Source organism: Astatotilapia calliptera, chromosome 22, assembly GCF_964374335.1.
Source record: "Astatotilapia calliptera chromosome 22, fAstCal68.1, whole genome shotgun sequence".
Lineage (NCBI taxonomy): Eukaryota > Metazoa > Chordata > Actinopteri > Cichliformes > Cichlidae > Astatotilapia > Astatotilapia calliptera.
The window spans coordinates 32461067-32472406 of NC_137442.1; the positions used below are offsets into that span (position 1 = coordinate 32461067).

The window sequence follows — 11340 nt, forward strand, 5'->3', positions numbered from 1 at the left end:
TGCTATAGAAGCAACACTTGTGCATTTTTAATGGTTGAATGATTGATAGGTCGGTGTTAAGTGTTTAAACAAATAAAATAATAATTCACCTGAAAATGGTCAGGTACAAGAACTGGACTGAAAATAAGTGAAAAACAAGGCCACTGTCTAAAGAAAAACTTTTGAAAGACCTTCAGAAAGTCTGATAACGATCGCTCAAGATCACATTTTCTTTGTAAATGACAAAAAAAACCCCAAACAAAAAAAAAACAACCCCCCCAAAAAACCCACCTGGCTTTAGAATCAAAACATGCAGAAACACAGGGCGGCTCACGAGTTTTGCTCAGTATGCGTAAAAAATTTGTCTTTTTTGTTGTTAGGAGAGGAACTGTAGAGAGGTGAGAAGACTTCAACGTATTTTTCACCCAAACAATTTATTACTTCAGCACAGTTTTCGTAAATATCCACGCCTTGGGTGCAGTCACCCCCACGCTCGTACAACACTTCAGCCCTGCCTCTGCTTGTGTCTTGGATTTGTCTTGCAGAACACAAACAAACGTCCCCTCCTTATAACAAAGAAGCAGTCCTTGCAGCGCCTCTTCAGGGCAGTTTTGGTTTTCATTCCTGCAGAGGGCTGAACGCAGGGAACATGCCAACACTGTCCCAACAGAGAGGTTTCACGACGAGCCGGGAAGCCAGAAGAAGGGCGCTGGATGGAGCTGATGCTGGCCGATGATGGGAGAAATGCACGAGAACCGCCGGTGAGCATAAAGAGAGATCTGTGAACAAAGGCTGCCGGTGAGGACAAGGTCAGACGCCAGTGGCTCATCTGGGCCACTTGCCTAGCTAAGGAGGTAGCCAGATGCTTTAGCAGAAGGGGGGCCATGGCGGAAAAGCTGCAAAGAGAATTCCAAAAAAGGATATTTTTTAGTTCCTCACGTTGTGATGCAGAGCTGAAAAGATTACTTAATTTTTTCACTAGGCAAGTATTAGCCATTCCTCAAGCAAAAACTATTGAAAATGTGACAGTTACTGAAACTCCACGTTCTTAATTGGGTGGATTCACCATCTGTTTAAAATAAGTGCAACAAAATCTTTTGGTCAGGTGAAACAGGGCATCCAGAGAGGTCATCTTAGTCTGGGAAGGTGACATTTCATTGGGAATCAAACGGTCACACAAAATCACAAAACATTCATTCATTCATACGGACCTATCCTGGGGTCCTTAGTTTCTCATCTGTCTAAAACATCCTGTTTTGGCTCCCTCGCCCCTCCCTTTGAGCCCGCACTCATCTAATTGGCTGCCCCTCACAAACCTAAAGTTTAAACATGAGGTGGAGCTGCGTGCCTGACATGACCACATTTGGAATACCTGTCCTAACTGACATCATACAATGTTTAGAGTAGAAAAAAAAAGTATCAAATTTGAGTTTTTTGGTCAGAGTAAATTCTTGCACATATGCCGACTTCTTTACTTGAAACCTCGGCCTTTATAACACAAGCATCACCCATTGCAACATGACACAAATGAGAGGAAATAACAAAAAGCACAATACACCGCCTTAAATAACGTTCTAATACTATTTGAGATGAACAAACTAGCCTGGGCTAACAAAGGTAATCATATTAACATGTTTTTTAAAATACAGTCAGCAACATATTGCAGAATAAGCACTACTCATGAGGCCTAGTACGTAACACATTAACCAGCTACACACCAATTTAATAAAATCTTCCATGGGCCTTTAAAAAATGATATATTTATAGGCTACTACCTTCCTTGTACAAAAAAACTCTGTACATGTAAAAATTACCACCCGGTGTCCACACAGCAGAACTATGTAACGGCCAAGGAGACGAGCATGTCAGAGCTGACCTGCTAGCACTAGACCGAATAAGCATTCACACTGTGTGAATGCTTGCGCAGAAAACATTACAAAGTCAAACAACACAAACAAACCTTTCAGAAATCACTAGAAAGTTGAATTCATGAATTCATTTATGCCCCTGTAAGTACGTGTTAATCGCCACAACAAGAACCACACTGCTTTCTTGCTTCAAGTACATACAACAGCTTCCGGTGTACAGGAGAATAGTAAGGCCCTTATTTTTGCCTTTCAGGCAGTTTCCTCTCGCTAGTTTTGTGGGAGAACACTTCCCTTTCTCCATACTAACAGTCTCGGATTCCGTCTTTTTTAAATTTGAACTATTTTACATTTTATAATATATGTCAAAATAAAGAAAGGCACCTTGCTGAGGCTTGCCGCCGGTAAAGTTTGTTTGAGCCTGAAAAGCCAGACTCGGGGCGAAATTAACCTCGGTATTAGCGTCCTTTGCGAGGCAGTCTGGGAAAGCAGATTGTTGTAAACATGGCGGCCACAGTGGGCAGAGTTCTGTCCTTCAGTAAAAATGTTAAGCTGCTCGTTTCGCCTTTGAAGCTTTCTGCAGTACCTGCTCACCGTTATAGTGTAGATGTTTCCACTACCGGCGAGCCCATCACTCACACCGGACAGGTGAGCTGAAAACTACCTCTCTGTTACTGTTATTTTACCCCATGGAGCAACGTTAGCTAACCTTAGCATAGTGTTACTGACGCCTGCAGCTCCAAATTACTCTGCTTATAAGATGTTTGATGTTTGAATGCTGGTCACTGATTATATTGCATACACAATATGCAATATAATGCAATAAATCTAAAAGTTTCATTTAGTTCCGCTCTTAAAACAGTTCTCATATTAGGACCACAATGTTAAATCACAGATAAACAAAATAACAGGATGCCTGTAAACTGCTGCGTGTAACTTGTGTTTTTCTCCTAGGTGTATGATGAGCATGATTACAGGAAAGCCAGATTTGTTGGCAAACAGAAAGAGGTAAGAAATAAGCACTTAACAATTTATTCATTTGGCTAAGCTTAGTGTAACCCCTGCTAACTGGGTTTAGGGCCTAGGTCTTTCAGATCCAAGGCCAAAACTGTGTGAATAACAAATCAAGAATTGAGAATTGTAGTCTCAAAGAAGACAAGCACTGGAATCCTGAATAGACTGTGAGGTTGCAGACCAAGAAAAACTTCAGTTTTTCAGAAGATACAACTTTAAACCAGACTGAAGTATGCTAAAGACAACCTGGAGAAAGATTAATGCTTACTGGAAGCACGTCCTTAGGTCAGATGTGGGTCATCGCTTTGTCTTCAAACATGACAACGAGTCAGAACATATGTTGCTCCTGGTGAAGAACTGCCCCCAAAATACCAAAGTGAACGTTATTGACTGGCCTGCACAAAGCCCTGATTTGAATCCCACTGAAGACAGAGGTCAATGCCAGTTTTTGTTTTTTGCGAAATAATTGTTTCTGTGTGCAAAGTAAATTAATGTAAGCATCCAAACTAAAACTACGATGTTTGGAAAAGCTGTTTTAAGTAGCACTTGGAAAATACTTTAAAAAAAAACAACGAAAACATGCACATCAGTGCAGAGTCCCCATACCACACCTAGCGACTTCCTCGCCGAGTTTTGGAAAGTACTTACACAATTGCTTTGTATTGTTGTTTAAAGGTGAATAAGAACTTTGCCATCAACCTGGTGGCAGAGGAGCCAGTGTCTGACATCGAAGTCAGAGTGGTATCTTGCGATGGGGGCGGAGGAGCGCTGGGACACCCCAAAGTCTACATCAACTTGGTAAGACCCTGCAGACACCATTAAGATAAAACAATTTCAAGTGCTTGGTATTCATATTGCTGGGATAGGCATGAATCTCCTAAACCTAGCAGCTTTGTGCAGTGAGGGATCTCAGAAAACACAAAGGTGCTGTTGCACTGATGAAGCTGGCAGCATGATGGTTAGCACCATCGCCTCACAGCAAGAAGCTCCTAGCTCTGAATCCTCCTTTCTGTGTAGAGTTTGCCTGATGCCTCTGTGCCGCCTCTCACCCTCGGACAGCTAAGACAGCCTCCAGGCCAACCAAAACCATGAACTAGATAAGAAAAAGAAAATAGACAGATGGAACGATGAAGTTTATTTAGCACTGAGGTTGAGTGATGACTCCAAAAGACTGTCAAACCCCGTTTCCCAAAATGTTGGGACGCTGTATAAAATGTAAATGAAATTCAGTTTAATATTTGGTTTAATATTTGATTCATGATGGTATACAAACCTGGGAAAAATATGATTTTATCTGAAAATAAAATTGATCAATTTCATTTTTCATGTTCTTTCTTTCTTTCTTTCTTTCTTTCTTTCTTTCTTTCTTTCTTTCTGTCTTTCTGTCTTTCTTTCTTTCTTTCTTTCTTTCTTTCTTTTTGGAACAAAGTTGAAACAGGCCAAACAAAAGACTTGAAAGTTGCGTAAGAACCAGAAACCATTATCTCACAATGGCTTTTACCTGATTGGCCATTTCTGTAGGCACAGGACGAGGCCATAAACTAATAGTAAAGATGGCTCCGTCTCTGGAAACAAAAATAAGCTACTGATGCTATCCAGACTTGTAAGCAGGACAAAGTGTACATGTATTCTAGCAGCATGGCTTTCTGAGTCTTTCTTCCACTTACCCATTTCCTGGTTGGGGGGGCTGAATCCTATCCCAGCTGCTACAAGTAGAGCGGCGGGTACGCCCTGAACAGGTTACCAGTCTGTTGCAGGGGTCACACAAAGAGGCTGACAACCATTAGTGCTCACACACACACCTATGGCCAATTTAAAATCACCAGTTAACCTAACCCCACTAACATGCCACATGGATTGAACGAAAAAAAAAAACAAAGTAGGGCTCTTTAGCTGAAATCTTGTTTCAAGCAAGGATTTCAAAACTAGAACAGCTGCTCTCTTCACTTCCCGAATGTGTACAGTAGTGTGTTAAATATTAAATAGGGTTTGAAAAATATGAAGATCCTTTTTTTTTTTTTTTTTTTTTTTTTTTTGCTTTGCAGAATATACAAATGATTTATAATGTCCCCACCTTTTACCAACAGTGTGGCATCATTGTTAAAATGGATAAACTCAGCGAATTCTATGATTTCATTAGGCAAACAGTAGGTTGGAGTAGAACAGTAGGAGAGATTATAGCCTGACTCTGCACATATAATCTGTAAAATTTTATTTAGTGTTGTTTTAATCTAAGATTATTTGATGTAATGTTCCCAAACTGTAAACGCTCTTGTTTTTTGTCTTCAGGATAAAGACACAAAAGTGGGAACGTGCGGCTACTGTGGACTGCAGTTCAAGCAGAAGCATCATCACTGAAACATTTCCTCTTTGCTTCTCTGTGTAAATCGCCATATTGCTCAATAAATTATATCTTGTCTGAGAGTTCATTCTTTGTAATTAAGCATCCTGGAATAAAGACAAAGACTGCACTACACAAAGTTTTGTAGACAGTCAAATGTGTACAGGCAGTTTCTAATTATTGCTCTTGTAGATTTGAAGGCGAAGCTCTGAATAAGTTGCTGCTCTTACTGTAGATTCCCCGATGCTGCTGTACGTTTGGTTAATAGGGTGCAGTTCCACCCTGTGACAGCCAGAGGTCAGCAGAGTCCTGCATATGTGTTTATTCTGAGGCTGGAGACAGGCTGAAGGGCTTTCTTTCAGGAAATAAGACAAGTTTTACATTTTCTTCTTTGGACACAGCAAAGTTCATTTTTTTCTAATATAATGCATTGAAAGGTGATGCAAACTTGTAATTAAAATCAATGAAAATACAAGTAGTGCACCAAAGTGTTATCTGCTTTAAAGTTATGATTATTTCTTTAGTACATGAAAGAGATGATAGATAGAGGACTTTTGTCAGTTGTTTACAATGAAGAGCGCTGAAAGGACCTTAACATTCCTCCGTCGGCTCCCGACGATCCAAGCTGGAAGGTCTTGCTCTGCCAGGATACTGTTGGGTGGGGGTGGAGGGGCAGTCTGATAGGACACAGCAGCGTGGAACAATACATGTTTGAAGAAGATCATATATATATTTCATCAGGCTTATTCTCCATAGACCTCTGCATGCCAAATTGGCCTGCGCTTGGCTCGGGCTCCAGACAGCACTACCCTGTTCTGTCCCCAGTGATGCAGGCAGTGGAACTGCATTTTCCACACCACGGAGCTCAGGTTGGGAAGAGTTGTCAGGCTGATATAATTGGCCCTGGTGACTCCTGGAAGTGAGGCTTACGCTGTAGTTAACCTCATCTATAGTCAAGACCACAGTGGATGATTGAAGGGGAGAGAGGTGCACTGTTAAAATGAGGCAGGCGAGCCGGGTCAGTGTCAGAGAGCTGACTCGTTGGTCTTGCGGTTGGTAAGTCTGAGTGGTTCAGAGGCGGTGCTTGGATGGGTTGGAGGCATTGCCGGGGGCAAAATCTTCAGATGAAACTGAGCGTGTGAATCGCACAGTGTTTTAGTCCTGGGTTTGACTGCACTGCTTCATTATTCAGCGCCTTTAAATGTGCTGCTCCAGCATAATGTAATATTCTTCAGCATCATACATATATATATATATATATATCAAGGAACTCCAGATTGCAAAGGTGGATTTAACCAATTTGCAGACTGGCTCATTCATGGGTGCCGTTTCCAACTGTCAAATCAGCGCGGGATTGAACGCTACATCCACTTACCTATTTTCCTTCTCCATAATATTAGATCGTAATTGGAAATAAAACCCTTAAGCATATTATGACCTACAGTGTCGGGTCAGACCATGCAGACAAAGATAAGCTCAAATGAGACTGTAATCACAGTGAAAATGTCCCCACCACCGAGCCTCACAGTAGATAATGGAGTTAAATGCCACAAAATTCCTTAGCACGGCGTCCTTCCACAACAATCACTCACTCCACACAAAACATCCTCCTCATCGCTGTAATTGCCCTATTAAAATATTTCTCCTTGAAGATGTGTCACATTACAGACCCCGCGGCTCATTAAGGAGCTCCCTGCAGCCAATTATCTGAGCCTCCATGTCTGGAAGCCAGTGTGACCAAAAGGGGCTCAGAGGCAGATCTGGGAGCAGCCTGTCCTCCTCAAATCTACACCTACTGTATGAGAGTCAAAACAGAAAACTGACCTTTGGTCATTGTCTCGGGGCGACTCCACTCAGCTCCACTTTAGAGTCAGGTGACAGAGCGTCTGACCTTTACCATGGAAATAATGACTTGTTCTTGTGCCAGGAGCTCAGAGGGTTACCGCAGGGAGCGAGACACCTCTGGCGACATGTGACAGTTTTTGGAGGAGAGAGTTTGCACTCAGCACTTTGATAGCCCCGGAAAACCAAAGTGTGTGTGACAAGACACAAGCGACTTAGAAGTGTGTGTATATCTATGCCTGCGTGTGTGTGTTTGAGTGCGCACCAGAGACATAGTGTTGAAAGGAAATAGGTGTCAGACAAGAGGTGCAGAGAGGAGTAATTTAAAGTTGTCAATACTTCCTGTGCAGACATTCCACCTGAAATTTTAAAAATAAAAGTGATTGTGAAAAAAGGGTCTGATTGTGAAGGGAAGAAGAAAAGAAACAGAATCCGAACAAACAATACATGTTGATGAAATTCAGGCAAAACATTTGCAGCTTACTTTCCAAGGTCACAAAAAAAGCCCTTCGCACATGTCTCTGTGTCAACTATCCCTCGAGACACAAAGAGCCCAAAAAACTCCCGGTGCTGTGAGACAGACAGGTAAACAGAGAGTCTAACATTCCCCGACCTGTGCAGCAACACACTGAGTCTTAATCACATTATATGGCCCAGGGAGCAGGCCTGCGTGTCAGACTGGCTGTTGAGTCGTTCGACTGTGTCGACAGCAGACATAGGAGAGGTGAGACAAGTGGAGGGACAGAGGGAGGGAGAAGACGGAGGAGGGAATATGGACAATGGTGGAATAAGTTGGGGAAGGAGGTAAGAGGAGACACGACATAGCTGGAGTAGTTAAAAGAGAAACGTGAAAAAAACAGGCTGTTAAAAAAGGGATACAAGAGAAATGTCACGAGGAAAAGATTCATGCTCAAAACTTTAGCTGCATTTCTAGTTTTAACATTTTTGACTGGGATTTCACTCAGTGTTAAGTTTACACACGATATCCTCCCCAAAAGCATTTATTTGAAAAAACTTTTGGTCTGATTTGATACTTTAACCATTAAAAGAAGTCTTCATCTTCAGTCATTCTTCTGACTGAAATGTCATTTCATTTTTGTAATAATTTAGGTGTTTAAATTCTTTTCATTACCATAAAATTAAAGAAGATTAAATCTAAAGCTGATTTATGTGGTTTTGCTGGTGAGAGTTGTGCCACGTGGGTTACAAAACAGGGAGCTGGTTGTACCGTTTTGCAAAAAAGTGATCCCGTTATCCCCTTCTGACTGGATCACTTACAAACTAGTCCCACTTTTCTACACAACTTCATTGGATCTCATTTCTCCAGAATATCTTCATTTAATTTTTAATCGCTGTTGCAAGTTTCAACATCTTTAAATCATAGTTTTTGGCCTTGTACCTTAGTTTTTAGTTAGTTATAAAATTGCTTTTATCAGAAAAAAAGGTTGTTGATGAAAACTGTGGCTTAAAAATATTGGTCAACAAAATGAGCACTGGTTAACAGCAAACTTATTGAAGTTCATGCTGACCTAGCTGAGATTTTTAAAATGTCAACTTCGCATTCATTGATAACCTTTAGTTAGCTTTAGCTAACAACAATACAAATGTTTTGCCCAAATTTCATTGACATGTATTGTTTGTTCATATTCTATAAGTGAAGTTTTTTTCCTCTTTTTTATTTAAATGAAGCTAACATGGAAGTGTAAATAACTGCAGTTCCTTGGAAAGCCACTTGAGGCTGGCTTAAAAAATTAAATTAGTCCAATAGACAGCATAAAAGATTGATGTAGCTACCTTGCTTTCCTTTTGGAACCTCAAAAAGTGCGTTTTTTTCTTTTTTCTCTTTTTCTGACTGAAGCCCCCTCATTGACAAGTTGTTAGCCAAAGAAGTTTCAGTTTCATATCACAAATAATCCTCCATTTTTTTTAAACATAGTATGAGTAAGATGTTGTCTGATTGTTACTCGGGTGACTCGGGAGTGACATCATTCCTGAGTTAGTGTGTCAGAGCAGGCACAAAAACCTTTTTTACTTCTTAGCAAGGTAGACCAATTCAAGCATCACTAGCAAAGACAATAATATGTTTTTGAGGGTGGGGGTTAAAAAGACTGCTGCAGCACATCCATGGATAGAGCCAAATCAATGCTCTGCCTGTGGCACAAGTCACAGATCCACAACAGATTAAAGGTTCAACAGTTTTACTACTGTTTGCATCCGCTGCCTCCGTTTAGGAATGTAAACTTTAGGTTGGTGGGGCTGCTCCACCTTTCCAAACTGGAAATCCCATATCATTGAATGTTCCAGATGAAAATTTTTACTTGGCACGTGGAACTCAATCTGGAACACATCAACAGAGCTGTTTGTCTGCTAATCAGAAGGTCGTTGGCTGAATCCCCGAATCCTCTAGTTTGGATCCTGATGCATTTTTCGGGAGTAAATGTTAGAAAGTGCTTTGGAATATATAAAAGAACAGTATGAGTATGTTTGTCACTGTGTGAATGAGAGTTGCCCTAGAAAGCCTGACTGTTCTACTGAGTAGAAAGGTGCTATAAGTGGTGAGTGCTATATGGTGGTAAGTACCATTCCATTTACCATTTGCAGAATGTTAATTTTTAATTTTTACTATTATTAAATCTGACCAAAAAAGAGTGAGCCCATAAGCTCAGCAGGAAAGTGTTTACCGAGGTCAAGGCTGAAAGCTTTTTCCCCCATAGATTCTGTAGGACCATTGCTATAAGAGAGAATGCAGTTTAAGGTACTTCTGCATTGGCTTCGTTTTCCTAACTTGGAAGATACATCAGTGTTTTATGGTGTCTGTAGTCAGTCCTCATAGACTCCTTTTTTAAAATGTTCAGATATACCACATTAAAACTTTTCTTACATGTACAAAAAACAGTTTGTTCTCTATAGCTAATTCTTTTTCTAATAGCTAATTTGTTCTTTCTGGCCATTGTATGGGGGATGAATTTACACAGTTCAGTCCTCTAACCCACAGGTGTCGAACTCCAGGCCTTGAGGTCCACTGTACTGCCCTTGTAGCTTCTTATTGGCAAAGCACACCTGATCTACATATTCAGCAGCTGGTAGGGCAGGGATATCTCAAAAACAAGCAGGATGTTGGCCCTTGAGAACTGGAGTATGACACCCCTGCTCTAACCTGTTTTATGCTTAAAGTTATATCTTATCAGTTGTAACTGCATCTGAGTGACAGTTGTTTTTTCTTCAGCATTTAGTCATCGTAAGACACACTATGTTTGTTGTTCAGTCTCTCCAGTTCCTCATTCAGTTTGAAAGCTGTTTTCTGCTAGCCAAAATCAGACTGCCATCCAATATGCTAGCACTGAATTACCGTAGTACCTTGCTAACCAAGCTAATGTTAGCTAATAGCTCTCCAGAGCTACTCTATCATCCAAATGTGGGTTAAAATGTATTTAAATTAAAAGACCCCCCCCCCCCCCCCCCCCCAAACAATTAGAAAAAGAAATAATCTGGATTGTAACACCAAAATTACCAAAGGCTTAAAAAAGGCAGTCCAGAAACCAAAGTATGATGGCTTCAAGTCTTTTTTTTTTTGTACTAAGGCTATGCTAATGTAATCAATAGATTGTTCACTTTCCAAGAGCTGGACTATTTGAAATGTTTTCCAGCTCTTTGATTTTGGTTTTTAAGATTATAGCTCTAACCTACTATTTTGGTTCTACTTTGAGTAACAAAGAAAAAAAATGAGCCAATTTTAGTGAGGCAGACTTGCAACCAGCTAGCGAGTACAGTGGAGTGTTTATCAGCAAAATATGAATCATTTTCTTAGCAGTTATTTTAGACCACAATAGGAAATGAGTAATGCGCTCAGTTTCTGGTGGCCGTAAATTTCCACTGAGTGCTAATGTTGCACAGTGATTGAATGTGTAAGTAAGCAACCTTTAGCCATGTCAGTTTTAAGTGTACATGTCAGTACTGTGGTCACAGCTTCATGCTGCTGACCCTTAGTTGACAATAAATGTGTTGTTGCTTGTCTGAATTTTACAATAAGTTTGCATATTATTCATGAAATTATATAATGAAAACACAGGCACAAACACTGTATTGAAAACAATTGCCAATTAACATATAAAGGGAAGCTGGACCTTTTCCTAACCAAAGCTAAGTCACATTGACACAACTTGATAAAATGCATATTCCTCTCCCCGTACTCCCTGTTCTCTCTACCAGAGGAAAAACGTTTTTTCTCAAACGGCTAAGGGTGAGAGCAAGTATACCCTTATATCTCTTTCCCCACTTAGCACAAAGCCAACCTCTTAT

General features: G+C 40.6%; 1 protein-coding gene and 1 long non-coding RNA gene across 2 annotated transcripts; one reads left to right on the plus strand and one right to left on the minus strand.

The window, feature by feature from the left end:
* Positions 1-394: 394 nt before the first annotated feature.
* On the minus strand, positions 395-2275 carry LOC145423480 (uncharacterized). The gene is made up of 2 exons (XR_013904538.1): positions 1940-2275; positions 395-875 (listed from the first exon to the last, which is right to left on the minus strand). It is a non-coding gene; the product is annotated as an uncharacterized LOC145423480 (long non-coding RNA).
* ndufs6 (NADH:ubiquinone oxidoreductase subunit S6) lies at positions 2099-5282 on the plus strand. Its single transcript, XM_026157027.2, has 4 exons — positions 2099-2492; positions 2799-2852; positions 3534-3656; positions 5148-5282. Exons 1-4 carry the CDS (start codon positions 2349-2351, stop codon positions 5214-5216), a joined length of 390 nt encoding a protein of 129 aa, XP_026012812.1. The 5' UTR covers positions 2099-2348; the 3' UTR covers positions 5217-5282.
* Positions 5283-11340: the final 6058 nt, after the last annotated feature.

Bases quoted from the DNA above. Each gene is read 5' to 3' on its own strand.
- ndufs6 (XM_026157027.2), top strand. From the start codon at position 2,349: ATGGCGGCCACAGTGGGCAGAGTTCTGTCCTTCAGTAAAAATGTTAAG. The intron at 2,493-2,798 runs GTGAGCTGAAAA...TTTTTCTCCTAG, and splicing joins CCATCACTCACACCGGACAG to GTGTATGATGAGCATGATTA. The intron at 2,853-3,533 runs GTAAGAAATAAG...TGTTGTTTAAAG, and splicing joins TTGTTGGCAAACAGAAAGAG to GTGAATAAGAACTTTGCCAT.